General features: G+C 33.8%; 2 protein-coding genes across 8 annotated transcripts in view; one reads left to right on the top strand and one right to left on the bottom strand.

Annotated features, from left to right (window-relative positions):
• The first annotated feature begins 579 nt into the window (after positions 1-579).
• LOC141406675 (enoyl-[acyl-carrier-protein] reductase, mitochondrial) lies at positions 580-3,444 on the top strand. Its single transcript, XM_073992570.1, has 2 exons — positions 580-977; positions 2,430-3,444. The coding sequence occupies exons 1-2, from the start codon at positions 755-757 to the stop codon at positions 3,287-3,289; spliced, it is 1,083 nt and encodes a 360-aa protein (XP_073848671.1). The 5' UTR covers positions 580-754; the 3' UTR covers positions 3,290-3,444.
• A 12,830-nt stretch (positions 3,445-16,274) lies between these two features.
• The window catches only part of alka (glycine receptor subunit alpha alkaliphile), a 73,381-nt gene continuing 62,184 nt past the window's right edge, over positions 16,275-27,471 (bottom strand). For 6 of the 7 annotated variants that reach the window (XM_073992568.1, XM_073992563.1, XM_073992566.1 and 3 more), the window contains 5 exons: positions 24,023-24,178; positions 23,570-23,940; positions 23,349-23,477; positions 19,864-19,968; positions 16,275-19,659 (listed from right to left, as the gene is read on the bottom strand). In XM_073992568.1, coding sequence (XP_073848669.1) covers positions 19,459-19,659; positions 19,864-19,968; positions 23,349-23,477; positions 23,570-23,940; positions 24,023-24,178 — 962 coding nt within the window. In that variant the 3' untranslated portion in view covers positions 16,275-19,458. The remainder of the gene's footprint in view (positions 19,660-19,863; positions 19,969-23,348; positions 23,478-23,569; positions 23,941-24,022; positions 24,179-27,471) is intronic. The other variant, XM_073992564.1, reaches the window with a different exon arrangement.

The raw sequence follows: 27,471 nt of genomic DNA, 5'->3' as shown, positions 1-27,471 counted from the left end.
CAATTTATATGGGAGCAGATTACAACTTTTGCTACTTTTGCCGGTTTTACCACTTTCAAAAGTAAAGGAACAGACCAGGGGCTCAATTCTGTTTCTATGAAAATGTGAAATGAAAACTTTTATAAATTAGAAAACTGTCAAATGAAAAAAATTATAAAGGAAATATTTATCATTTCAAATTTTCATAGAACAAGAATCCAGCCCCAGGGGTTTCTACACGGTATGTTTTATACATAACGACTGTCACTTTTTACAAATCAGAATTTTGTACACATGGTGTGAACCATACAGAAATTTCAATGCATGAAAGTGTTATGTGCATACACGTGTATATTTTTCGAATAGAATGCGCTCTATTCTCGTCTGTACAACCAATGGTAAAGAGCGATATAAATAAACAAAACAACAGAAAACGAATGAAAAATAAAATTTTGCCCTGCAGAAGGAATTACATATGGGCGAAGAAAGTGACAGTTGCTATGCATGAATATGTAAAATACAGACCGTGTAAAAACCGCATAAAACAAAGAACTTTTTCAGACTGTAGACCCCTTTGCCTCGATCTTTGTAGCCCTACTTGTATTCCTTTTTTGTTTTGATTCTATATATTTATCCCTTCTTTGCTTCGTAACCTTCTTCTTTTCATATGACATAAAGACCAAACGAACGACCGGTCTCAATTGCAAAATAAAATACGCCAAAAAACCGAATTAACGAATTAACGTATCGAAAAAACACATAAAAATCAGAAAAAATGATTAAAGTTATACAATTCAATAATCTACTGAAGGTTAGTGCAAGCTACTGTTCCCGTTATATGTCTGTATGTGCAAAATCATTAAAATTCTCCGAATATGGTGAACCCAGTGATGTCTTGCATTTGGTTGAGGAGAAGCTGGAGAGTCCCAAAAACAAGCAGGTTTTGGTGAAAATATTGGCAGCACCCATCAACCCAGCGGACATTAATACAATACAAGGTAATATTTTGATATATGAAATGCTTGCTAATTAATAAATATAGACATTTATTTTGCATGTCACTGAAATGTTGACATAGATCTTCTAGGGCGTTCTTTTTCCTGTTGATTAAGTAACAGTCGGTCAATAGGTAATTAAGCGGTTTCGGTTTACAAGCTCTCAATATGCAATCTAAGATTATAAAATGTGTGGAACATGTCCAATGAAATGTTGTTGTCCACAGCTATGTAAACTTTAGAGGACCAGATCACGAAACTTTCAATCCCCCTTATTAAAGGCTTATCAGTGGAATATAGGGAACTTCTCTGTTTTAGCTACCCCTCGGTTTTTTTTAATTTTAAATGTTTTTGTAAGTAGGAGGCCTTTGGCCGGGAATTTATGAAATTCCTATACAGTTAGTCAACTATATTATTGCAAACGTTGAATTAAAAAAAAAAATAGATTTTTAATTAGGAATTACTACAAGACATTCTTTCAATAATGTTGGGTTTTTTGTACATATCTGTTTATTTACCTGTTAATGACAACATGCAGAAATCGGTAGCAAGTAACAAAAAACAAAGGGCAAAAAGTATGGGTACCTGGTTTTTGTGGTGCCAGCTAAATAATTGCAAAATTAATGAATGAATTTTTACGACTTTTATGGTATGTGGACAGTTAGTTATTATTAAGCTATTTTTTATTTTATTTAAAATTTTGTAATAATTTTGGTTTTGCAATAATTAAGTTGACTAACTGTATGTACAGGTGCAAATCTGGGGGTCGGAATCAAAATTTTGGGCTTAAGTTGAGTTTAAGCATTAAGCTCGGATCGGGACCAAATTTTTTCCACAGGTAGGTCTCACAAATATATATAACATTTTTTGCGGAAGTCCATACTCCCGAGATATGGGCTTCCGAAGTTCCGAAAATTCCCTTGTTAAATGTCGGCAACTTAGAGAAAATTTTTAATTTAAAAGAAAATGTTGCTCCCGTTCCATAGATTGGCTCCTGTCCATAGCAGAAAGTCTTAAATCCCCGTCCGAAGGCCGGCTATATAGAAAAAAATTATAATTTTATCTGAGCTAAATGCTTAAACTCAACTTGCTCCACATTTTCTTGCTTCCTTTGATTTTCTTTCAAGTTGACCTTAAGGTTCTGATGTTGAGATGTTGGTCAATATTTAAATGACTCAAATGGTGCCCTTAAAAAAAACTTGTTCTCCTACAATGAAAAAAATATAAAAAATCCCACCTGTATGGTTTCCAAGAGGGCTAAAATGCCTTGATGCGAAATAAACATTTAAAAAAATGTTGTCCCATTTTTGCTTCCAAGAGTTGTTAAATATGTACATTTTCCGGTGGGACCCCCGGAAAGAGTTTCTGGTTACTTTTGTACCATTGTCTTAGAATCTGTTTAAATATTTAAAGAATAAATGGCTTATATTTTAAAAATATTTTTTCTCTTTCCAGGAAAATATCCCGTTAAACCAAAATTCCCAGCCATTGGTGGTAATGAATGTGTCGCTGAGGTTCTGGAAGTTGGAGATAGCGTTCAAAAACTACAAAAAGGTCAACATGTTGTACCATTTGTCACCGGTATCGGTACTTGGAGCACACATGCTGTATACAGTGAAGACCAACTGATGCCTGTTTCTAATCAAATTGGTCTCGCCGAAGCAGCCACCATAACTGTCAACCCGTGCACAGCCTATCGTATGCTTAAGGATTTTGTTAAATTATCTCCCGGCGATTGTGTCATACAAAATGGTGCCAACAGTGGTGTCGGTCAGGCTGTTCATCAACTTTGTAAATCCTGGAATTTAAAGTCGGTTGGCATTGTTAGAGACCGTCCCGATATCAATGGTTTAAAAGAACATTTGCGTAATTTGGGAGCCACTGAAGTTCTAACAGAGGAAGAATTGCGCACAACAACACTTTTCAAAAGTGGTGATTTGCCAAAACCACGATTGGCCTTAAATTGTGTGGGTGGTAAAAGTTCTACGGAGATTGGACGTCACCTGGCAGACAAGGGAGTCCATGTCACATATGGTGGCATGTCACGAGAACCGGTAGTTGCTGCCACAGCTGCTATGATATTCAAGGATATATCATTTCACGGTTTTTGGATGACACGTTGGACCAAAGAGAATGCCTTGTCGGATGAACGCATGCAAATGTTTTCCGAGTTGTGTGAATTAATGTTACAAAAGAAATTTGTGGCTCCCGTACATGAATTTGTGCCATTGGACAAATTCAAAGAAGCCACAGCGGCTGCTTTAAATTTCAAAGGTTTTACCGGAAAGAAGTATATTCTTGATATGAGAAATTGAAGGGGGGGAAATATTTAATGCTGAACATTCAAAAATGTATGGAATCGTGGAAATGTTCATAATAATTTAATTTAAATACTAAGTTTTGTTTAACAAAAACCTGTGTAAGTGATATCAAATGGAAACCAATACCAAATTTTGTAAATTATGACAAATGAATACGAATTTCATGGAATCCCAAAGAAGGTGAGTTGTATGACGCAGTTTCATTGTAGAACATTTGCAAAACACACAAAAATTGATATTTTGTCTGTCTGTCCCTTTGTAGATAGCCTCTCATAGCCAACTCCACTAAAACACAACTGTTTTTATGTTAATAAGTTTTAAAATTAGAATTCGTATGTAAATTAATACTCCGTCACAATTGCGTTACTAAAAATACCACTATAATGTTGTATAGCAATAAATTTAGAAGAGACATTTACGGTGGTATCCTTGCAAGAATGCGGTAGTTGGTTTAACATTCAATTGTATATATGAAAATTATTTCAACAATGAAAGACAACATTGACGTCAGTAGAGGAAAAACTACAGGAAACTATAGTAACGGAAAAAGCATTGTTCGCATTTAAGTTAATGACATACATATATGTACATACATATTTATCCTGTAGATCTAGGGAAAACTTGATAATCCAAAGAGGGTTGAATTTGGTCACAGAAAAATGTGAATGAATAAAGAATTGGGCATGGTCGACAGAAGTATACCCTCAGCCTATGACAGTTCTATGGAATACAGAAGAACTGATGAGATTTTCTATGGACTTCAGATAATCTCTAAAAATCCTTTATGGACTACAGAAGATGTCATGGAACTTCCACGAACTATAGAAGAGCTCTTAAGGTTTTCTATGAACTTCAGAATACTAGTCGATTTTTTCTATTGCATCTTCTATGGATCTTCTATGGACTAGAGAAGACCTCATGATCTCTTCTATAGGTCACAGAAGATCACCTGACTCTTCTATAGACAACATGGGATCTTTTAAGGTCTTCTATTGAATGCAGAAAACTTCTTGAGAACATCTATGAACTTAAGAAGAAAACCTTTTGGGGTCTTCTTTGGACTACAAACCCTTTAGGGCGGTGGTGCTCAAAATATTTTGTGCATTAGTCTCTCTGGGAAAGTCTTTCCTTTGCTAAACAACGACAGATGAGAACAATGAGTACGAATGTTAACGTATATGCGTGATCTTGGTTGCTTTAGGGGTTCTATGGACTAAAAAAAACATCTAGATGTCTTCTATTGAATATAAAATACCTCCTGAGATATTCTACGGACGATAAAAGAGGTCTTGGGGTTTTCTTTTGAATGCAGAGATCTATGAATTATTTTGAGGTCTTCTTTGGACTATAAAAGACCTCTTGAAGTCATCTATGTACTTCAAATACCTCTTGAGGTCTGCTATGAACAACAAAAGACAACATGAGAACTTTTGTAGATCACAAAAGACATCTTGAGGTCATCTTTTTACTACAAAATACCTCATTATGTCTACTATAAACTACAAAAATCCTCTTGAGGTCTTCTTTGGGCTACAAAAGAACTCTTTATGTCTTATCAAGAGAAGACCTCTTGAGGTCTTCTATTGACTAAAAACATCTATGTAGATGTCTTCTATTGAGCATAAAAAACCAACTGAGATCTACGGACTACCAAAGAGGCCCCGAGAAGAAAGAGAAAGCAGGAAACTTTATCTCATAGAACTACAGAAAATCGTTTAAGGTCTTCTTTGCACTACAAAAGACCTCATGAGGCCATCTATTTACTACAAAATACTCTTGAGGTCTGCTATGACCTACAAAAGATAACTTGAGATCTTCTGTGGAGTATAAAAGACATCTTGAGGCCATCTTTGGACTACAAAAGACCTCCTGAAGTCTTTCATGACTACAAAAGACCTCTTCATGTCTTATATGGACTACAAAATACCTCTTGAAATCTTCAATTGACCACAGAAGGAGGAGGTCTTCTATAATAATAATTGTTCCACAAACATCCCATAAGGGACAAGGGAGAATTCACGCATACCAATGAGTGCACCCCGATTCAGCTCAATGATAAGGGACCTATTGTTTATTGCCGAGTCCGAAAGGCGTGTCCTAAGACACCACTTTTGTAGAGAAGTTTTACACGGCTGAAATACTCAGGAAATGTCGTCAACATTACTGAGGGGTATTTTGCCACCGTTAAAAAGTGTTTTGATGTTGCATGGCCGGGGAATCGAACCCACGACCTTAAGTGTGCAAGGCGGATGTGCATACCATTGCACCACTGTGGCACCCGAGGAGGTCTTCTATGGACTAAAAAACATCAAGATGTTTTCTATTGAATATAAAAGACCTCCTGAGATATTCTACGGACTACAGAAGAGGTCTTGAGGTCTTCTATTGAATGCAGAAAACTTCCTGAGATCTCATATGAACCAGAGAAAACCTTTTGAGGTCTTCTTTGGTTTGAGACGTCTTAATGTCTTCTATAGACTACAGAAGACCTATTGAGATCATCTGTTAACTCTTGTTGTTGTAACAGCTTTTTATTACAAGTTCTACCTCCAGATCTAGGAATGTGGCTGTTTGGGTGTAACCACAGATCTACTCGAGTTAGTAGAGTAGGTTTGGCAGGGCAGTTGAAAAGGTGCAGTCTATCGTGAGGGCCAGTGCCGCGTGCCATTATATTTTCCACGGTGTTACCGACCTTGCCCCATAGGAATTGAGACGTATGCACCATCCCGGGCGTAGTTGAGCCAAAACTACTCTAGTTTGCGATAGATGGGGATTGTACCGCATTTCTTTATCTAGGAGTTATCTCTTGTAACGTTGGACCTCGTTGGGCGCCACATAGCGTACCACAGACAGGCCTATCGCGTTATATGTGGTCAACCAGATTTCTTTATCTGTACCCCAGTGCTGCTGGCTAGGGACTTGAGGACCTTGTTCCTATATATCAGCTTGTCGCATATAGCTGTGACATGCGCGGACAACATGCTGTCGAATGTGACCCCTAGAATTTTGAGGTAGTTTGTTGTAGGAATAATCTCAATGCGTAACGATCTTAATGCCGTCATGGGGGAATGGAACAAAAAAGGTAGAGGTTAATTGGTTCTGAAGATATCACCCCACCTTGATTAACTCCGTAGGAGCATGTTGAGTTTAAGCATTAAGCTCGGATAAAATTATAATTTTTTCTATATAGCCGGCCTTCGGCCGGGGATTTAAGACTTTCTGCTATGGACAGGAGCCAATCTAGGGAACGGGAGCAACATTTTCTTTTAAATTAAAAGTTTTCTCTAAGTAGCCGACATTTAACAAGGGAATTTTCGGAACTTCGGAGGCCCATATCTCGGGAAGTATGGACTTCCGCAAAAAATGTTATATATATTTGTGATCAGGGTAACGAGACCTACGGGTGGAAAAAAATTGTTCCCGATCCGAGCTTAATGCTTAAACTCATCTTAAGCCGTTTCAAACTTGGTCGGAGGTAGTCTTGTTATGTTTGTGTCCCTGTCTAATATGTGTGGAAATGGCAAGCAGCGTTCCTGCAGTGCAGCGTTCCTATATCACCTGCAACTGGAATTAATAAATCCAGTACAAATCCCATTGCATTTAGATATACATTTTGGAGGATTTAAATGGCAGTCAGCTGATTTTTGTTCATAGCACAATTACCAAGGTAGATGCATCAGCCCATCTGAACGAATTTGAAACGTCAAACGATTTTTTTTTTAAATTGAATTCATCCCAAAAAACATACGTCAAATTACAAATTTACTGTTTAATACTGAAAATGTTAGCACATTATGCTACTAATGCTAACTAAAGAACAAATAAAGAATTATTTTATCGCAGTTTGCCCATCTAAAATAAATAAACGAATTATTTTATCGTTTAGACATCATAAATATTAGTCTAGGTTGACTAAAATCAACTTTGTACATCAAAACAAATTTAATTTTTCCGCCTTGTTTACAAATTTTTGCATTTGAAATTATTTTTAGTGTAGCAATTCACCGATGCATCTACCTTGTTTCTTGTGCCAGCTTGCAACTTTTTGTATTTTCTAGCAACATGTTGCAGAAAACAGAGTTGTATAGGAGGATTTATGCCAGATTTAAAACAAATCCACTCAATAGGAGGATTTATTTTTGTATGGGAAATCTGGTAGATTTTGGCTGGATTTAGCAAATAAAACCTGATAATGGGCTAAATCCGGCTAATGGTGTCATATCTCAATGGCATATTAGCGACATCTTCCATTGAAAATTGTGGTGGTTTCTCGTCGGAAGGAAAAATCTAATGCAACGTAGTACTCTTCTTGTCGCCCTGTCAATCCAGGGGTGCTCGACAAACTGTCGATTGCGCACCTCTTCGGATCAGTCAGCATAACGTCGCCAAACGTGGCTGAGGTTCTATCTTCCTCCTTTCTAGGGTTCCAAAGTAACTTAACCGTTGCGCACAAGTCACTTCACATTGTAGCAACTCTTCAGATTATTTAGCCACTTGTATCGCTTATGCTCATCGACCAACCTGTTAACTTCAGCTCCCTGACTCTGGGTCATTGTGGTTGGCTCGACGATGTTCATCGCGCTCATATGGTAGTTCCGTCGACTTTGTTGGGAAATTTCATCGGTCTCGAGCGGTCTGACCCAAGTGAAATGATGCATTACCAGGTGACTCATCGTAGAGTAACAGAATTCCACAACTGATAAGAATGTATTGCCAGAATTTGGCGCCCAACGTATTTGCAAACAATTTCAATGTTTAAAAATGACAATTTCGTCAATAGATCTTATGCCAAGTTTACACTTGCGCTCTAAAATCCACTGGATTTCACGAAATCCTGAAATACATCCCGGTGTTTATAGTACGTTTATATATAACCGGATTTAACAAACCCACTGGGTTTTAAATGTCAATTCTATTACATATACGTCAAACAAATCCTGCAAAAGGCTATAATATAAACATGGCCTTACACTTATTTTTTTGTTGATTTCAAACATATCACAATGATCAAGGTAGATGCATATGCGCAGCTGATCGAACATGAATTTTCAAAACAAGTTGTTGCAAATTGAATTATGCCAAGTTTATACTTGCGCTCCAAAATCCACTGGATTTCACGAAATCCTGAAATACACCCCGGTGTTTACATTTATTTTTTTGTTGTTTTCAAACATATCACAATGATCAAGGTAGATGCATATGCGCAGCTGATCGAACATGAATTTTCAAAACAAGTTGTTGTAAACTGAATTAAGCATCAAAAATATACGACAATATAGAACTTTAAAACTTTATTTGGAAAATTATCGTAAAATTATCTATATATCGTATTAATTGTGTATAGTACTAACAAATGAAAAAATCAAAAAATGATTTTATCGTTGAGACATCGTTATAATAAATTTTAGCTCTGTTCCAGAACCAAAAAGTTTTTAAAATTTTTACCACTTTTACACATTTTTCGTTCCCTTACACAAAATTTACGACTTTTACAACTTTTACCCCTTTATAAAGTACGGGAACAGGCCATTTGATAGATAAAAATTCTGCTCAGAACCTGCACAATATTAGTACTTGCAGTAGTTTTCCCGTTTAGTGCTAAAAATGCGTTCCCATACTCCGAAATCTAGCAAGACTTGCACTTCTCTTTAAACGAAAATAGCGCCGAATAACACCCTCTTCTCCTGTTTTCTGCCATACAATTTTGGTCTAGTAGAAACTAGCAGCAAGCATGTTCATTGGCATCTAATATGATAGCCGATACGTTGATTTTGATATTTATGCTGGAGTTTTTGCAATTTCCGTCATTTTTCCGTTCCCGTATTTTTTAAGAAATTTTTATGGGGAAGCAAGTTTTGACAATTCGCTCTTTTTTCTAACATTACCATTAAAAAGTACGGGAACACAATAAAAAATATCATTGTAACAAAGCAATTTAATATTTTTTCACATTGTTTAAAAATTTTTATACTAAAATCTTTTGTTGCATCAATTGACCTTCTACCTTGTTTATTGTGATACGTGAAAAGTGTTGCAACTTTTGGTACTTTTTTAGGCAAAAGCAGGGTTGTATATCATGTGTACTGTGATTTCGATGTTGATTTCGCTGAAATCACGAAATGAGAGGATTTCATTTTTGTATGCGAAATCATGATAAATTTTGCTTGATTCCGCGCGAAATCACGAAACGCCTTCGAAATCACGAAACGACGCCAAATGTAAACTAAGCATTAGTCATCAAAACTATACGACAATATAGAACTTTACAACTTTATTTCGAAAATTATCGTAAAACTATCTATACTCCGTACTCCGAAGTCTAGCAAGACTTACACTTTTCTTTAAACAAAAATAGCGCCGAATAACACCCTATTCTCCTGTTTTCTGCCATACAATTTTGGCATTGTAGAAACTAGCAACATGTTCATTATCATCTAAATACGATAGCTGATACGTTGATTTGCTGCAGTTTTTGCAATTTCCGTCATTTTTTCGTTCCCGTATTTTTTAAGAAATTTGTATGGGAAAGCAATTTTAGACATTTCGCTCTTTTTTCTAACATTACCATTAAAAAAGTACGAGAACGCAATGAAAAATAGCATTGTAACAAAGTTATTTAATATTTTTTTCACATTGTTTAAACTTTTTGATTCTAAAATTGTTTGTTGCAGCAATTGACCATCTACCTTGTTTATTGTGATACGTGAAAAGTGTTGCAACTTTTGGTACTTTTTCAGTCACAAACAGGGTTGTATATCATGTGTACTGTGATTACAAACATTAGATTACATTTACATGAACAAAATCCAGTGAATTTCAGTTGTCAATTCTTTTGAAAAGACTTCAAATAAAATCTACTGGAGTTCAATAAGATATTATATGACGCATAAGCAACGGGATGTTAAAGCAATGGTAAGGTAAATTGGAAAGCTACATTTTTTCCCATACATCGTCATTTTATACTTAAATAAAAATTAATTCAAGTAACCCACTTAGCGCCGAGAATTTCTTTTGCGAGAAAACTTACGTTTAGTTTTCCTGCAGTTGGGCTTTCTTTTAAAAGTGCCAAAAACTTTTGAGGGTAATATAGGTGTATGCTTATATGCCAATCCTCTGGTTTTTGATTGAGAAAATACTCTTAATATATTCCTAACAAATCCCTGATCGAATCTGATTCTAAAATTTATGATTATACTATGTTTACATTTACGAAATCCACTCGATTTCAACTGTCAATTCCATTGCTAAAACGTCAATCGATTTCAGATGAGTTTTCATTTGACGAATACGCAAAGGAATTGACAGCTGCAATCAAGTGGATTTCGTAAATGTTAACATAGTATTAAACTTTTAGGCATATTTAAATTTTTCATCAAAAGTCGAAAATTGCAAAAAAGTCGATTTTTTGAATAGCTTGGGTTTTAGGCCAATTGCGTGGAAATGCATAGGTCAAATGAAGCTTTTTAAGCGTGAAATGGCAGATAACAGACAATACTACATATAACAAAATCATGGTACAATTAGAAAGGTAGATGCCTCAGCCCAGCTGATCGAATCTAAAACGTCAAAAAACTAGGAATTCGCCATGAAAAATCAAAACAAAAACCATATGATTCGGTAAGTAAGAGATAGCATGTCTACACTTTATAGACAAACACAAGCGATAAAAAGAGACAACAAGAGACCATTTGGCGAAAATGTTGACAGTTTACATTACAAAAAAAGTTGCTTTGTTGTAGCAATTCGCCGACGCATCTACCTTTCTAATTGTACCATGAACAAAATGTAAAAAAACCCACAAAAATATTCGAAAAAAACAGTTTTATGTCAACTTTTGCAACCATTTTGGTGGCGTTTAAACGGCCAGTGGCCTTATCTGGGTTAAACTTTAGTTGCAACCATGGCCCAATTATACAGGTCCTCTCTCAAGCGAATTCAAACAAAAACAAAGATTTGAAATGTCAAAATCATGGTACAATTGTACCATGGTCAAAATTCATAAACAAAGGCGAAACATTTGTTTTCGCCGCACACGGAATATGTTTGAGGCAAATTTCTTTATTGTCAATTAAGGTAGATGCATACATAAAATTTTCCGAGAAAAAATGTGTGTTCGTTTACTCAAAATTTGTACGAATTGTTACTGGATGTTGTTCGTTTACTCTACAGTACAATGCAAAAGACCTTAGTCGATTACAAGAAGTTACTGAACTTGGACAAATTGTTGAGTAAACGAACACACCTAAAGTTGTTGACGCAGTTATTTTTGTTTGGCGTAACAGAAAATACCAGCTGATCGATCTTTAACTGCAAAAATAAGTTATTCTAAATTAAATTCTAATACAAAACACAACAAATGTTGACATTTTACGTGTACAACATAAAGTTGATTTGTTTTCTTTTTTCGATATACATCTACCTGTTCCTCTACAGTTTGACATATCTCTACCTCTCATCGAATTCAAATGACAAATATTAATTTTGACAGCTCAAATCAAAATTATTTGTTTTTGAGAGAGGACTTTTATAATTGGGCCATGGTTGCAACTTGACAACTGGTCTGTTCCTTTACTTAAAAAAGTGGCAAAAGTAAGTTGCTTTGTATTCGTGCATGAAACTAGGGGTTCTTAAATCGAGTTCCGTACTAGTGTAATTTTATGAAATTGCAGTAGTGGGGAAATCGATTTAAGAACCCCTAGTTTCATGCACGAATACAAAGCAACTGACAATACGGAAGTCGGCCCTGCTCTCATATCGTTTGTATGTATTTTAAAGTAAGGGAACACTTTTCGTGTAAAAAGTAGTAAAACTGGAAGATTATTGCACATCAAGGAATGTACCAAACAGAAGGTCTATAAATTCGCCCCAATGGCTATATTATTATATTAATTCCAACGAACATTTCCGAAGAGACATCTCGTATATCAAGGAGCATTTCCCGATACTATTTTAAGTCCATTCTATAGGGTTAAGGATTCAACCACACACCTACTGCGTGTAAAACACCATTCACCTTTGGTCTGTTCCTTTATGTCCAATTTACATTAGCAACTTTTTCGTCATTTAGAGCTGATTCGTCATTTATTTGCTAAAACAGGCAATATTTTGCGTCATTTGCCATACAAAAATAAATGACGATAGCTGCGTCATTTATTCTAAACAACGCACGAAAACACCATACTATTATACGCAACCCAGCATTTTCGTCATAAACTACCAAAAAATGCAACTGTTTTATGATGTCTTTGTTTGTTTGTGTTGTAGAAAAACAAAAATACTCAAACGATGACAAAAGTGAAAATAAATGGTTAAAAAACTTGCAAAAATTATGTTTTTTTGTTTTTGGAATTAATTTAAGTTATTTGATACACATTTGTGTTGTGAAATTCCTATTTTTCAGAATAAATATATTGTGTGCGTGTGTTTGTGTTATTGTATAAGTGTGTATGTGCGATTGTGTGTGTAAGCAAATGACGCAAAAAAACAGATGTAAATACACTTCATTAGATTCTAGGATTTCGTAAAACGATTCGAACCTGGGTCTCCGACAACTGAGTGTCAAGGTTGCCGGCGTCTTAGCGTTCTAAGCCACCATCAACTTGTCAAAACTTTAGTAGACAATAATTGATGATCAAAAAATAAAAAATCTTCTGATATAGACATGGTAGAACAAGAAAAGGTAGCAGCAATACCCAGCTGACTGAACTGGGTTGTAGTGTTAGTGTCAAATTCCATTCGACATTTTATGTATTTACTTCTATGTTCGATGTAGATTAGGGATATATGTTTTTGAAGAACAAATTTATTCATCAGAAAAAAAAAAAATATTTCCCATAAAGACGGCTTCATATCATTGACATGTAACCTCCTCCAGGTCCGAACGACATGCCGCACACTAAAACACCGCTTATAGAGGCGGTACAATATTTGTTAATATGTGTGGTATTTTGTTAAACTTGAAAAGAATAAAGCCCTAATAAACATGTGTTTTTTTGTTTTCAAAAGCAAATGATTGAAACAGCTTCTCTTTTTTCAATGAATTACCAGCGACCCGAAACATTTTTGCAAGTATTCTACTTTCTGCGAGAAATTATGCATTTAGTGGAATGATATGGAAACATTCAAATTGAAAATCTAACGAGTTTTCATTCATGTTTTCCAAAATATTCAACCAAATGTGAAAAATTATTAGTTTTTTAAATTCCAATAATTTATAGACATTTCCTTGTTTTGTTTACATTTACGTTGACACTGAGGTTTACAAACAAAAACAAATTCCTTTGTGGTTGTTGTTCGAGTTGTATTTGTTGTAGTATTAACTTTACCTTGTATTTGTTCTACCATGTGATATAGAAGAGCAATTACTAATGATGTAGGAATAAAACTTACCATAGTATTTGTGAACATTGAAAAATGGGATTACCAAGCAGGACTATAGGAAAAGTTTGGAGTTTCAATTAACTGACATAATTTCGCATATACATTTATCTAATGAAGTTCGATATATATACCAGTTACCAAGCTTTGCCTTCGTCTGCCACAAAAACAACATCCTAATACACCTGAAGATCGGATTTACCACCCGTGAAACGTAGTGTAATGGTTGGATGCGTGGGACTTCGGTAGACTCCTAATTTTTCAATGTATCTCTAAAGGCCTAATAGGCCGTTTACATATAACCGGGTTAACCCAGTGGGTCTGGGTTTCACATGTCATTTCCATTGTGTATACTTCAAATAAATCCTCATAAAGAAGGTTAACCCTGCAAAAAACTATAATCTAAACGCCGTATAACAGCTCAACTCGAAAGAGAATTAATTAGAAATCATTTAATGTTCATATGTAAATTGGACTTTACTTTTGAAAATGGTAAAACCGGCATATGAATGGTATGGTGTCCGAAGTAAAAGAACGCTTTTCGAGTAAAAAGTGGGGAACAAAGCTATTATAGCTTTTTGCCGGGTTAACCTTCTTCATGAAGATTTATTTGACGTATACGCAACTCAATTGACATTTGAAATTTATTAAATCCGGTTATATATAAATGAACTATGAGGGGGACATGCTTACCAATGCACGACGTTGGCTTCATAGAAAAAAAATAGAAAAAGCAAAACAAAATTGTATTTTGATTTTTAAAATCCGTTTTTTTATTTTGTATATAATTTTTCTTTACTTTTTTGAATTTTTTTGTATTTACACTAATATTTATCTACTATATATGTAGTTTGTTAAAAAACAAGCAACAAAAGCAGTTGTTTTCGTTTGTTATTAATTTTTAAAATTAAAATTTTGTATTATAAAAACATTAAAAAAAAGACTTTATATAAAAACGATAATAAACATTCGTTTGCAAAAGATTATTTATATATTAACTAACTAATTTTCTTATGAATATATGAGGCTAATTGCGCGTTATAGTAGAATAGCAGTGTTTACTTATTAAAAGTTTATTTGATCAACTCTTTAAAAAAATGTTATCATGTGGCAATAATTTGCCATGTTGCCTGGCTACCTTACAAATTGACCAAAGAGACTTATAGCGCATTTACATAATAGAGCATTTTATTAAAATGCGTCATTTATGTTGTGATTTCTATTTAAAATTTAACTACTAAATGACGTATTTTAGCAAAACTCATGTAATGGATGTCAGTGTAAAAAAGATTATAGTCTGAAGATAGATGGTAAAATATTTCATGAGGTTTATTGTTTTGCGAAAACAAAGGAATGGGTGGACACTTCCTTTCCTGCAATTCTAAAGTGGTGTTTACACTATCCATCAATGTCGTATGAAATGTCAAATTTGCTACCTGTGAATGTTTTACACATAAGCTTCGTTCCCGTACTTTTTAATAGTAAATTGTTCTCACACAAAAGTTTTTTTGAAATAGTTCGGGAACGGAAAAATGGAAAATACGTCAAAAAAAAAACTGGAACAAATGTCAAAGTCGGCATCTATCAAAATTATGTGGCAACTCATATGTAAATTTTTCATTAAGGGAGCGCTCTGTTCGGCTATGTATTTTCATATGCAGTTGAGAAATAAATTGTCAGAAGAAAACAATTTTACAAAAAATGAAGAAAATAGTCCATATTTATATTAGGCAATTTTCCTTGCGGCAATTGTCAGTTTGAAGGAGAGAGAGGTGAGGCATATGGTAACCCTTTGCCTCTCAACACCCTTTCTCACCTACAAACTGACAGTTGCCGCAAGGAAAATTGCCTAATGTAAATTGTCTTTGTTTAGTGATTTATATTTTGTGGTCATACGAAATTGTATGCTAGTGTGAACGCAAAAACTAAAAGTGGTATGGACTTTGACAAACATAAAGGAGGATGTCGTATGGATAAAATAAGTGACAGCTCATACGACATTGGTGGCTAGTCTAAACACGCCTTAAGTATGTCCATAACAAATTGAGAATTCCGACTAAAATCGTCTAGTGTAAAACAAGTTGGTGTTTATATTAATTTATTTTTCATTGTTAAGATTAACAAAAGGTAATGCGATATTTCAGTAATGTTGTAATTGTTATCATGGTTGTTGCTGTCATGTTTAACGATTTCTTTATTTGGGGATTGTACAAATTGTTTAGCTTTATAATTTTTTACATACTTAAAACTAATTTATTAATTTTATTATTTTAAATGTTTTTTTTATTATTTCCATTATTATTATAAATATATTGATTTATTTATACGTGTTTTGTAAAAAAATACTTTTGCAGAAGTATTATTTTTTTCTTTTAACAAGTGATTGATTTATTTGTAACTATGTATTTAACAGCCTGTTTCTGTATATCGAAAGAAGAATGTGTGCGAAAGAAACACGTCCAAACTCTTGTGTTTTTTTCAAATTTGTTTTTTTGTTTTGAAGCAAAAGCAAAGTTAAAATTTTTCGAAAACTAAAGTTCGGGCGTGTTTCATTCGCACACATTCTTCTTTCGACATACAGAAACTGGCTGTCAATATGATCTTTTATTTTTAGTATTAGCAGAATAGGGTATAGTTTTAGGGATGCTTATTTGTTAAATGCGTGCTCGAGTATTATATGCTAGTGATGTAGAAAATAGAGGTTATGTGCGTTATTTCCTTTATTATTACAAAATATATATTTCCATTTTTTATAGAAGCACCAATTTTTTATATTTTCCTATGTTATTAAAAAAAAGCTTTGGGGGATACTTTTTTAAAGACATTTCTCTATAGGAATTACGAAAATATACATATATTCTATGCCATATAATTTTAGGTTTATTATGACAAACTGTTATACTACGTTTAGATTTACGAAATCCAATGGATTCAAAATATATCCTCGTAATAAATCTAGTGGATTGTTTTTTGACGTATACCCTATGGAAGTGACATTTGAAACCATGGCGAAATAAGAAAGTGTTACATCAGTTGCTCGAATTCGGCCCAAACGCCAAACTTTGTCCACAATAATACTTTATTGTGAATTGCGTGATTACCATGGTAGAATAAGAAGGTGTTATGCTAATGCTTGGTTTACATTTACGAAATCCACTCGATTTCAACTGTCAATTCCATAGCTCAAACGTCAAATGAAATCTCATCTGAAATCCATTCGATTTCATTTGACGTTTATTCTATGGATTTGACAGTTGAAATCGAGTGCATTTCGTAAATGTAAACCAAGCATTACATCAAATCATGTCAAACGTCAAATTTGCTCACAATAATGCATTACTTTGAATTGTTTGTTTACATTTTGTATGTGATTTTATTCACAATAACGCATTTTGACAACTGGTATGAAGATCAGCTGTTTTTGGCGTTACACCTTATTATTCCATCATGGTGATTACCTTTCGTATGTGATTTTATTCACAATAAAGCATTTTGACAACTAGTATGCTAATCGGCTGTTCTTGGCGTTTCCTTTCTTATTCCGAAAATTTTTGATATTGTGAATAAATTGCATGAAAACGTAAACCATCATTCTGACAGCTTGAAGAATTTTCGGTCAAAATAGAGTTATTGATGTGCTAGTTACGTGACCTGGTGAATAGGTCTTGGTATAAACCATGGCCAAATTAGAAAGTTCCATAGAAAAACAGCTGATCGTGACTTGGGCTGTCAGAACACACTATGGTGTTTGAATCACAGCATATATTTTTTGCTGTTTAAAGTATACATAGGTCTGTCTGGTTACTTTCCCAGCAAGAATTGTCCAGCAAGAACATTCTCAGAGAGTAAGGGGGTTTTATTCTCTTTTGCTAGAAAATTGAAAAAAGTAAACAGACACTTTCCCAACAAAAACCAGCAAGCAATCAGCTGACTTGCCAAAAATGAACAATGAAGGAACCAAAGGAAGCAAAAATGTTGTATTTTATTAAAAATAATAAAGAAAATGAACCAAAGAAGGATTTTTTCCACTTTGCAACTTTGTTCTCCAAAAAAGCAATACAATCAGGCTTGCTATTTCCACAATAAAATAATTTTTAATTTTCACAAACATAAATCAACAAAAAAATAGTTTTTAAGAAGAAGAAGAGTAGCTAGTGCTCTCTTTTGCTGACTTTTTGCGTTAACAGACGACTTCCAACAACAATTGGTAGAAGTTGGTACAAATTTTGGGGTAACCAGACAGACTTAATAGTGATCGGCTGTTTTTGCTGGACCTGGTAATTGGGCCATGGTCTAAACGTACTATTACTATCTGCAAAGAAAAATAAATTCAATTCACTCTTCCTATAAACAAGAGTACACATTAGCTTCGTTCCAGAACTAACAAGTTTTTACACATTTAACACATTTTGCACATTTTTACCCGAAATGCGTTCCCGTATACCAAAAAAGTTGCAAAATGTTCACTTCTCTTTGAACAAAAATGACGCTGAATGGCTTTCTCTTTAGAAACTTTTTACACGACAAATTTGAGCGAGCAAAAATGTGCAACATGTTTGTCGTCTTCCGATTGGCTGACACGCCGACTTTGACATTTTTTCCAGATTTTTTGACGTTTCTGCCATTTTTCCGTTCCCGTACATTTTGGACAAATGTGTGCGTTGAACTCATTTTTGACAGTTTTCTCCTTTGAACATTTTACCATTACTAGGCGTTTACACTAGACAGTTTGTCTTCAAATACAGCTCTGATTTACTAACACATATGTACATACATTTGTCGTTTGGCTACCAGCTGACCATCATTCTTTCACAGACAGCCGGGTTAACAAAATTTTGAAATTTTTTGTAAAAATGTGTGAGATAATAATTGAAATGTGTTGAAAACAAAAGAAAATGAACAAAAACAAAATATGTGAACGGAAAACAATAGGAATTCGGTGATTTTCATTCATAATTTTACAACTGTTGTTGTAGTTGTCTGGACGCCTACGTCACAAAGGCAAGTTTTGGGATTTTGACAACCAATACATGAAGTCAACTGTCCTGTCATTTGTAAACGCAGGGTTAAAAAAGTACTTGAACGAAGCTATTATCGAACAAACCGATCATGTTTGATATAAGAGCTTCTCGAATGTGCCAAATATGTCGGATAGAATTTTGTTTTCTCCATTATGACAGTTATCAATTTATGTATCTTTAGGGATATGTAAAAAGTGGCACCCACCTGAATACGTGATGAATTGGATAATAAGACGAAAATATGATTTTCTAACTTGGAGAAGAGGACGTTTTAAGTTAAGTAAAGGCAGAAACACAATCAGAAATTTTTGCTTCGTGGGTATTGTCAAAAGTTAACTTGTAACTCAACATGTGACGAATCAAGTCAAGTCCAAGGACTTAAATTGTCCTTTTAACCTAACATATGCACTTTTAGACTCTTATTTTCATTATTACTATTTAAAATTGTTTTTAAAAAAGTATCCAAAAATTGTCCCTACTCAATAAAAAAATACAACAAAAAATATGTGAATTTCATGTATATGTAAAAAAAAACAAAATTTGCTCTATATAATATTCGTAGTATATAAAAAATAACTAATGTTTCATTTTAAACTATGCATATACTTAATTACGTTATTTAGTTTGTTCTAAGTATTCGTTATTTTTTGTTACTGTTTATTATTATAGGCTTAGGCTTGCTTTGCTTGCTTTCTCATCCACATATGCAGACGCAAATGCTGTTTAACGGAGTCCAGAGTGATGTTCCCTGGAACTCCCCATATCCTAAGATGATTTCATCAACAAAATCGGCCAATACAGTAGCACAAAAACAAAAAATAATATTGGAAAGACGGCCCGTGAAACTTTGTCAATTTCACGCCACATTATTTTCTCCACACCCGTTGTATCATCGGTCCAGGCCACAGAAAGTAAACTTTGACGTCTGGCCGGTTTGGGTGGTCCACCATTGCCCTGTAATGATGTCTGTAAATATTAGAAAAAAGAAAATAAAGAAAAAAGAAGTAGACATTTTTAAGGTTAAGTAGAAAACATTTGTGTGTTTCTAAGTGTCTGCAAGTGACCAAATTGTGGTGTGTGTGTGTGTGTGTTTGTGTGAAAGTAAGTGTCTGCTTGTTTTTGCCCCCTTATGTTGTTAATGGAGTTTTTAAGTCAAGGTCGTATTTTTACCTGGCCCGGTGTTGTTGGCGTTTGTGTAGCCTTGCGTGACCGTACAGCCCCACCTTCCCAACTAGCTACGGTTGCACATTGACCTTTTTCCATGTTGCTTAGACGCTAAAAAAAAATGGCCAACAAAAAAACCAAAACAATAAAAAATATGTAGAAACAATAATTTCATTTACATAGCACATGCTTGTTGTTGTTGTTTTTTACATGCAGCCCGTCCGACGACCGTCTATCAATTACTGCATATTTTGAATTTTAAATTGTTCGTTTGTTTGCTTTTTATACGAGAGGGAATAGAATATGAAGGATATCATAAAGTTATTAGCGGATAACTAGGAAAGGAAGACATTTTATTTTTGGAACCTCAGTTAGGGCCATTATTACATGTTTACTATTACTATTGAATAGATTTTAAAACGCAAAATTAACCAATTTGGAGGAATTAAAAATAAAATTTTCACATTAAAAGTTAATGTCAAGAAGGTCCTCCATGAAATTTAATGATCATTTTTTAGTTTAAGTTAACCGGAATGCTATAAATCTGTTCGGGAAATCCAAACTATAACAAAAGAAGACTTATAATAATGGGGGTTAGTGTAGTTTAGTTAATGTAAGAAGATCAATTAACATTTTTTAAGTTTATAACACGAAAATTATATTGACATTTCCATTACCGGCGTAATCACTGAACACACCCATTCAGCAACATTGCATTTACAACATTTAAAGATTTAAAATTACAGATTTCTTTCCGGATAATATCTATTTCTTCTTGTTAATGATATTCATCCATGAAAATATGCCTGTTTCAGAACCTGCAAGAAGTTACTATTTTTTACTACGATAGAAATTCTTTCTTTATGATATCGAAAAAATAGTAAAAAATAATAGATTCTTACAGTACTGGAACAGACCATATGTTTATAGCGCGAAAGTTATAACGCCATTATCGGTGTAATCACTGAACACATCCATTCGACAACATTGTATTTACACCGTTTAAAAGGCGTCCGTTGAAAACATATAAAAAATTACAGATTTCTTTTTGAAAAATATTTATTTCTTCTTGTTGGGCCATAAAAATATCCTACCCTAATAGTACGTTTATATATAACCGGATTTAACAAACCCAGTGGGTTTCAAATGTCAATTCCTTTGCGTATAGGTCAAATAAATACTAATTAATAATATCACTTTGATGCATTGAAATTTCTCTATGTTTCACACCATGTGTACAAAATTATGATCTGTAAAAAGTGACAGTCGTTATGTTAAATACAGTCCGTGTAAAAACAGCTTTAAGTTCCAACATTAATGGTGTCTAAAGTGAATGAAAATCATTCTGAAGCTATTACAATGAACATACCTATTCAATTTGAAAGTCCCGGTCCACACTAGCGTTAATTTCATTAAAAAATTTCATGAAATTAGGTGTTCTTAAATCGAATTCCCCACTACAGCAATTTTATGATTTTACTTTACTATGGAGGTCGATCTAGTGACGAATAATTTCAAGCAATTTTTTCAATGAAATCACTCTAGTGTGGACCGGGACAAAGAAATTAAAGTTGATAATGCGTATTACAGGACATTTACATTAACGCTTTTCACAATGATCGTAATTTTTTGATATCTTTGGCCTATATTTTTTAAGCAGTTTTTACACCCAACCTGTTTTATAAAACATTCGTCATTTAAGTTGTCAATTCCATAGAATATGTGTCAAATAAATGACGTAAATTCCCAAAAAAAAAACAGCTGTTTTAAACGCAAGTGTAAAATGCGTTTTACATTTTATGTCAAATAAATTAAAATAAACATATTTGTCAATAAAAAATTATAGCGTAAATGCGCTTTAAGATGATAAATATGAATATGTTGATTTATTTGACTTATAATACGTTTAAATATCAATTTCATAGCGTATACGACGTCAAATAGAAACAATGAAAACAATAGAGGAGTGATTGTAACGACCTCCAACTACAATCTAATTAATGGAATTTACAGCATAATTAACGTGTTTTACTAAAACGAGTTTAATCATAATTCGCTATATAATGGGGTTAAAAGGCGTTTGCACTAGAGATTTTTGCCGGGTTAATCTCCTTTATGAGGATTTATTTCACGTTTACGCTATGGAATAGACATTTGAAACCCAGACCCACTGAGTGCAAACGGGGTATTATAAATGGTTCACTGAACATACCCATCCAGTTCGTTATGCTTGGTTTACATTTACGAAATCCACTCGATTTCAACTGTCAATTCCATAGATCAAACGTCAAATGAAATCTCATCTGGATTTCATTTGACGTTTAACCTATGGATTTGACAGTTGAAATCGAGTGGATTTCGTAAATGTAAACCAAGCATTAAGCATTAGCTTTGTTCCTTTTTAATAGTAAAAGTAGCAAAAGAGAGAACTGTCAAAATTGCTCTCAGGTAACAAGTTTTGCACAAAAGTAAAGGAACGGAAAAATAGTAGATCTGGCAACAATGTCAAAAAACAAACATGGCTGCTTAACAAATAATCACAAACAAAATAAATTTCACTATTTTTTTTATTTTTTATTTCACTCGTTTAAATTTTTTATTATTTATATTTATTTCTTTTTATTTTGCTTTGACAGTGCGCGTTGTTTTCCTTTTTTCTTTTGCCTTAATTGTCAAATAAATGTCAAATCGGCAGTTTGACAGATTTTCCACTTTTTACACCACGAAATTTGTCGAGCAGAAAGTAGTTAAAGAGAAAGGTATTTTGGCGTGACCTCTCTTAAATTTTGCTTCAAGTTTTACTACTTTTTGGGGTTAAGGAACGCTGGTAAAACTTGAAGAAACTGTAACGTAAAGGAACAAAGCTATTATGTTAAGGCCATGTTTGTATTATAGCCTTTTGCAGGGTTAACCTTCTTTAAGAGGATTTATTTGAAATATAAGCAATGGAATTGACATTTGAAACCCAGTGGGTTTGTTAAATCTGGTTATATATAAACGTACTATAACTCATTGAAGCTACAACAGAAAACAGCGCAACACCATGTTTACATTACAGTTTTTTTGCCGGGTTAACGTCTCTTATAAGCACTTGACGTATACGTAATGGATGAGACAATTTAAATCCACTGGATTCACTAAATCCAGTTCTAAATTTGTACAAGCTTTTGGGTTATCGAACAGATCTTTATATTGTATGAAAATGAAAACTTAAATCCACTAGATATGCTAAATCCCGTTTAGAGTTAATGTTGAAAGCAGCAGAAAGCATGGATACTCCTCAGAGCTATAAAGAAGCTGTGCACTTCTAAGTGATTTTTAAGTAAGCAATTTTTCATATATGTACACAGTCTGTCAAAAAATTACTTTGACGGGAATATTTTCATAAAATGTTGTAGACATTTTTCAACGAAAGAGTACATCAAAGTATCCTTCTTGACAGATTTCAATTTTTTTTTTTCAGATTTTCTAAATTATGATTTTTCACCTACCATGGGTAATGTTTTCGGCACCTTATTAACTTGATATTGATATTGGACATCCAAAACTTTAACTACAACAAATTCTGCTAAGGCTGCAAATACGGATACCATACAACCGGCCATCCACAAATCTAATGCCTGAAAATAAAACAAAAAAAAAAAAAAACAAACAAATAAAAAAAGATCTTACAAAAATACCAAAAGCATAAATCCCAAACTTCTTCAAATACCTTAACATAAGCCACTGGTGGTATATCCGCCCGCAGTCCTGTGAACATTGTCACCAATGTTAGCATACATGTAACCAATAATGTTACCCGTCCCGGTATGGCATCTAAACCCAACCAAAAACTAAACCATGACAGCATAACAACCAAAGATGACGGAGCAAATGTTTGTATCAAATGATGACCGATTTGTCGTTCAAAACGAAAATAGACGGTAAGGCGTGAAAAATTCCCAACTTTCTCAGGCATATAACCATCACTTTCTTCCAATTCCAGTGGTTGTCCCAAATTGTATTGCAATAGCTTAAGTTCAGGATTTAGCGTAACACCAGAATCGGACCAGCGTAATTTTACTTTTTTATTATTTGAAGAAACTTAAAAAGGGAGTAAAGTACATTCATACATGATTATTGTTGAATGGTATGTTGTGGTTTGAGTTTGCAAATCAATACTTACAACTTTCTATGTAAATGGGACAGACTTGTATGTCCATGGGATATAATTGAAATTCCATTTGACAGGCAATGATGGCATGCATTCGTGCTGCATAACGTACCGTCTTATTTTTATACAATGTCACCGAAGTAAATTTATGTGTTAATGTGGCAATTTCTAAAAGAAAAACATGAAAATAACAACAACACAAATAGTAAAGTGTTAAAATTGTGAAAGGGGGGTTTGGGGAGAAAAACAAGAAGAAATGAATAAAAACCAACAACAATGTTAACATTTAATATAAGCATAAAACAGAAATAAAACAACACAAATACATTTATAAGTATATTTTTCTTAATTAAAATCATCTATGGGGGGTATATGCTACACCATATAATAGTTGGACTATGCTCAACAATCCTACCTGCCTAAAAAAAACTGCAAGAATCTACTAAGTCCATATTTACATTAGGCAATTTTCCTTGCGGCAATTGTCAGTTTGTAGGTGAGAGAGGGTATTGAGAGGCAAAGGGTTACCATATGCCTCACCTCTCTCTACATCAAACTGACAATTGAAGCAAGGAAAATGGCCTAATGTATGGTCTGTTCCAGAACTACAAGAATCTACTAATTTTTACTATTTTTTCCGATAACATAAAGGAAAAAATGCTATCGTAGTAAAAAATAGTAGCTTCTTGCAGGTTCTGGAACAGAGCAGTAAATTGGGATTAATTTTTACTATTTTTTCTGATAACATAAAGGAAAAAAGTTATCGTAGTAAAAAATAGTATCTTCTTGCAGGTTCTGGAACAACGCAAATATCTGTTATAGTTTCCGAGAAATAGCTATTTACTTGTTCAGAAATTTGCCAAAATGACACCATGCACGCCACGCCCACACCTTCCAGTATTTTTACCTAATTTTTTGGTTTCTTTAGTTTCAATAGGTTTATGTACTACCGAATCCCGTATAGAAATTAACAATCGGTGACGACAAAAAATTGGGGTTTTGGCCATGAAAATCGATTTCTGAACCACTGTGCGACGTATGTTTTATAAAACACGTTATAGTACGTTTAGACTTATAAATCCAATCGATTTCTAATGTCAATTCCATACTCAGTGGTCACACGCGCAAAATTTGCGACGAAACTTTCCCATTATTTTGGCGTTCATAGATCGAGTTCCCCAATACAGCATTTTCATAAAATTACTTTAGTATGGAACTCGATCTGTGAACGCCAAAATAATGGGAAAGTTTCGCCGCAAATTTTGCGCGTGTGACTACTGAGATAGTATATACGTCAAATAAATCGTAGTTTTAAATCCACTCGGTTTTATTTGACGTATATTCTATGGGATTGACAGTTTAAATCATAGTACAAGTTCATAGTCTAACAGGCGTTTTAGATGTAAAATGAGCTTAAAACGGCCTGTATAGCTTTTGGCTTTTGATGCAAAATATGAAAATCTCAAATTTTTGAATTATTACTGGAAGTCGTACATTTACTCTACAGTACAACGCAAAAGTTCTAAGCCGTTTACTAGAAGTTACTGGACTTGTACAAATTTGAAATTATGAAAATATCTCTATCCGTTCAAAAGTTACAGAGTTTTAACCAGGAAAAAACGATTCTGAACCACTATGCGTCGTTTAAGTTGTTAATTCCCTAGATTATCTGTCAAATAAATAACGTAAATTCCCAAAACACATCTTTTAAGTGCAAGTCATGGTAGAACAAGAAAAGGTAGCAGCAATACCCAGCTGACTGAACTGGGTTGTAGTGTTAGTGTCAAATTTCATATGACATTTTATACATTTATTTCTATTTCGATGTACATTAGGGACATATATTTTTTGAGAAAAAAAATATATCATTCGGAAAAAACCATTTCCCAGAAAGACTTCTTCATATCAATGATATGTAACCTCCTCCAAGTTCGAACGATAAGCCGCGCAGTAAATCACCGCTTGTAGAGGCGATACAACGTTTGTTAATATGTGAGGTATTTTGTTAAAATTTAAAAAAATAAAGCCCTAATAAACATGTTCTTCTTTGAATTCTAAAACAAAACATTGAAACAGCTTCTCCTTTTTCTATCAATTTCCAGCGACACCAAACTTTTCTGCAAGAATTCTACTTTCTGCGAAAATTTATGCATTTAGTGGAATGATGTGGAAACATAAAAATTGAAAATGTAACGAATTTTCATTCATGTTTTCCAAAATATTCAACCAAATGTGAAAAATTATTAGTTTTTTAAATTCCAATAATTTATAGACATTTCCTTGTTTTGTTTACAAATACAACTGGCAGTAACGTTACAAACAAAAACAAATTCCTTTGTGGTTGTTGTTCGAGTTGTATTTGTTGTAGTATTAACTTTACCTTATATTTGTTCTACCATGAGTGCAAGTGTAAAATTTTATTATAGGCTTCTATAAAAACTACTTTCTAGGTATCTCGTAGAGATGCGGCAACTCTACGCGGCTGAATGTGTGCTGAAACAAGATTTGCGTATGCTTTGACTTTTGACTTAAAGCCGAAAGAACATGCAACTTAATGAATTAAGCCAGAAATCCTCTTATGTGACGAGACCTTTATATTTGTTCCTACTCCTTTATAGTTGTCCATGATTCAATAAATAAGGTTAACCAGTGACTACAACAAGTCTATTTTTTGCTGATAGGACATATTGGTGTTAACCTAATACGCTGAATGACTGTCCTCGGGTTTAAACGCATTTTACATTTGCACTTAAAACAGGTGTTTTGGGAGTTTGCGTCATTTATTTGACAGATAATGTATGATGCATGTTTTATAAAACATGTTATATGTAAACTGCATTTTAGATCACTGAACATACCCATTACCCTGCGTTTAAACGTGACAGGACAGTTGAGTACATGTATTGATTGTCAAAAACCTAAAACTTGCCTGTGTGACGTAGGCGTCCAGACAACTGCAAAAACAGTTGTGAAATTATGAATGAAAATCGTCGATTTCTTTTTGTTTTCCGTTCACATATTTTGTTTTTGTTTCATCCCAGTCCTGTCGTCTTTTTTTCTTATTTGAAAAAGTTTTGTTTTCATTTATTCAAAAATGTCCATGTTTACTGTCTACGAAAATTACCAGACAGTCCCAAAGCAACGTCACTAGTTTCCTTCCGTTTTGGCATTTTTAGGGGGATACAAATGCAAGACTTATAACATGTGCTCTGTACCTTAATGTGCCTGAAGCATATAAGCTTCGTTCCTATACTTTTTAAAAGTAAAACTCGTAAAAGAGAGAACTGCAAAAAAATTGTTCTCACACAAAAGTTTTTTGAAATAGTTCGGGAACGAAAAAATGGAAAATACGTGAAAAAAAATGGAGCAAATGTCAAAGTCGGCGTACCAGCCAATCAGACTCCGGCATTCATGTTACTATTTTTTACACGCTCAAATTTGTCGAGTAAAAATTTTTTAAA

This window comes from Musca autumnalis, unplaced genomic scaffold, assembly GCF_047663935.1.
Source record: "Musca autumnalis isolate F117 unplaced genomic scaffold, ASM4766393v1 scaffold_5, whole genome shotgun sequence".
In the NCBI taxonomy this organism is placed as follows: Eukaryota; Metazoa; Arthropoda; class Insecta; order Diptera; family Muscidae; genus Musca; species Musca autumnalis.
This window is presented reverse-complemented; position numbering and strand designations above follow the sequence as displayed.

What these genes read in the sequence shown, in the direction of transcription:
- LOC141406675 (XM_073992570.1), top strand. Translation starts at nt 755, where the DNA reads ATGATTAAAGTTATACAATTCAATAATCTACTGAAGGTTAGTGCAAGC. An exon ending in GGACATTAATACAATACAAG is followed by an intron (nt 978 to 2,429) that starts GTAATATTTTGA and finishes TTCTCTTTCCAG; the next exon opens with GAAAATATCCCGTTAAACCA.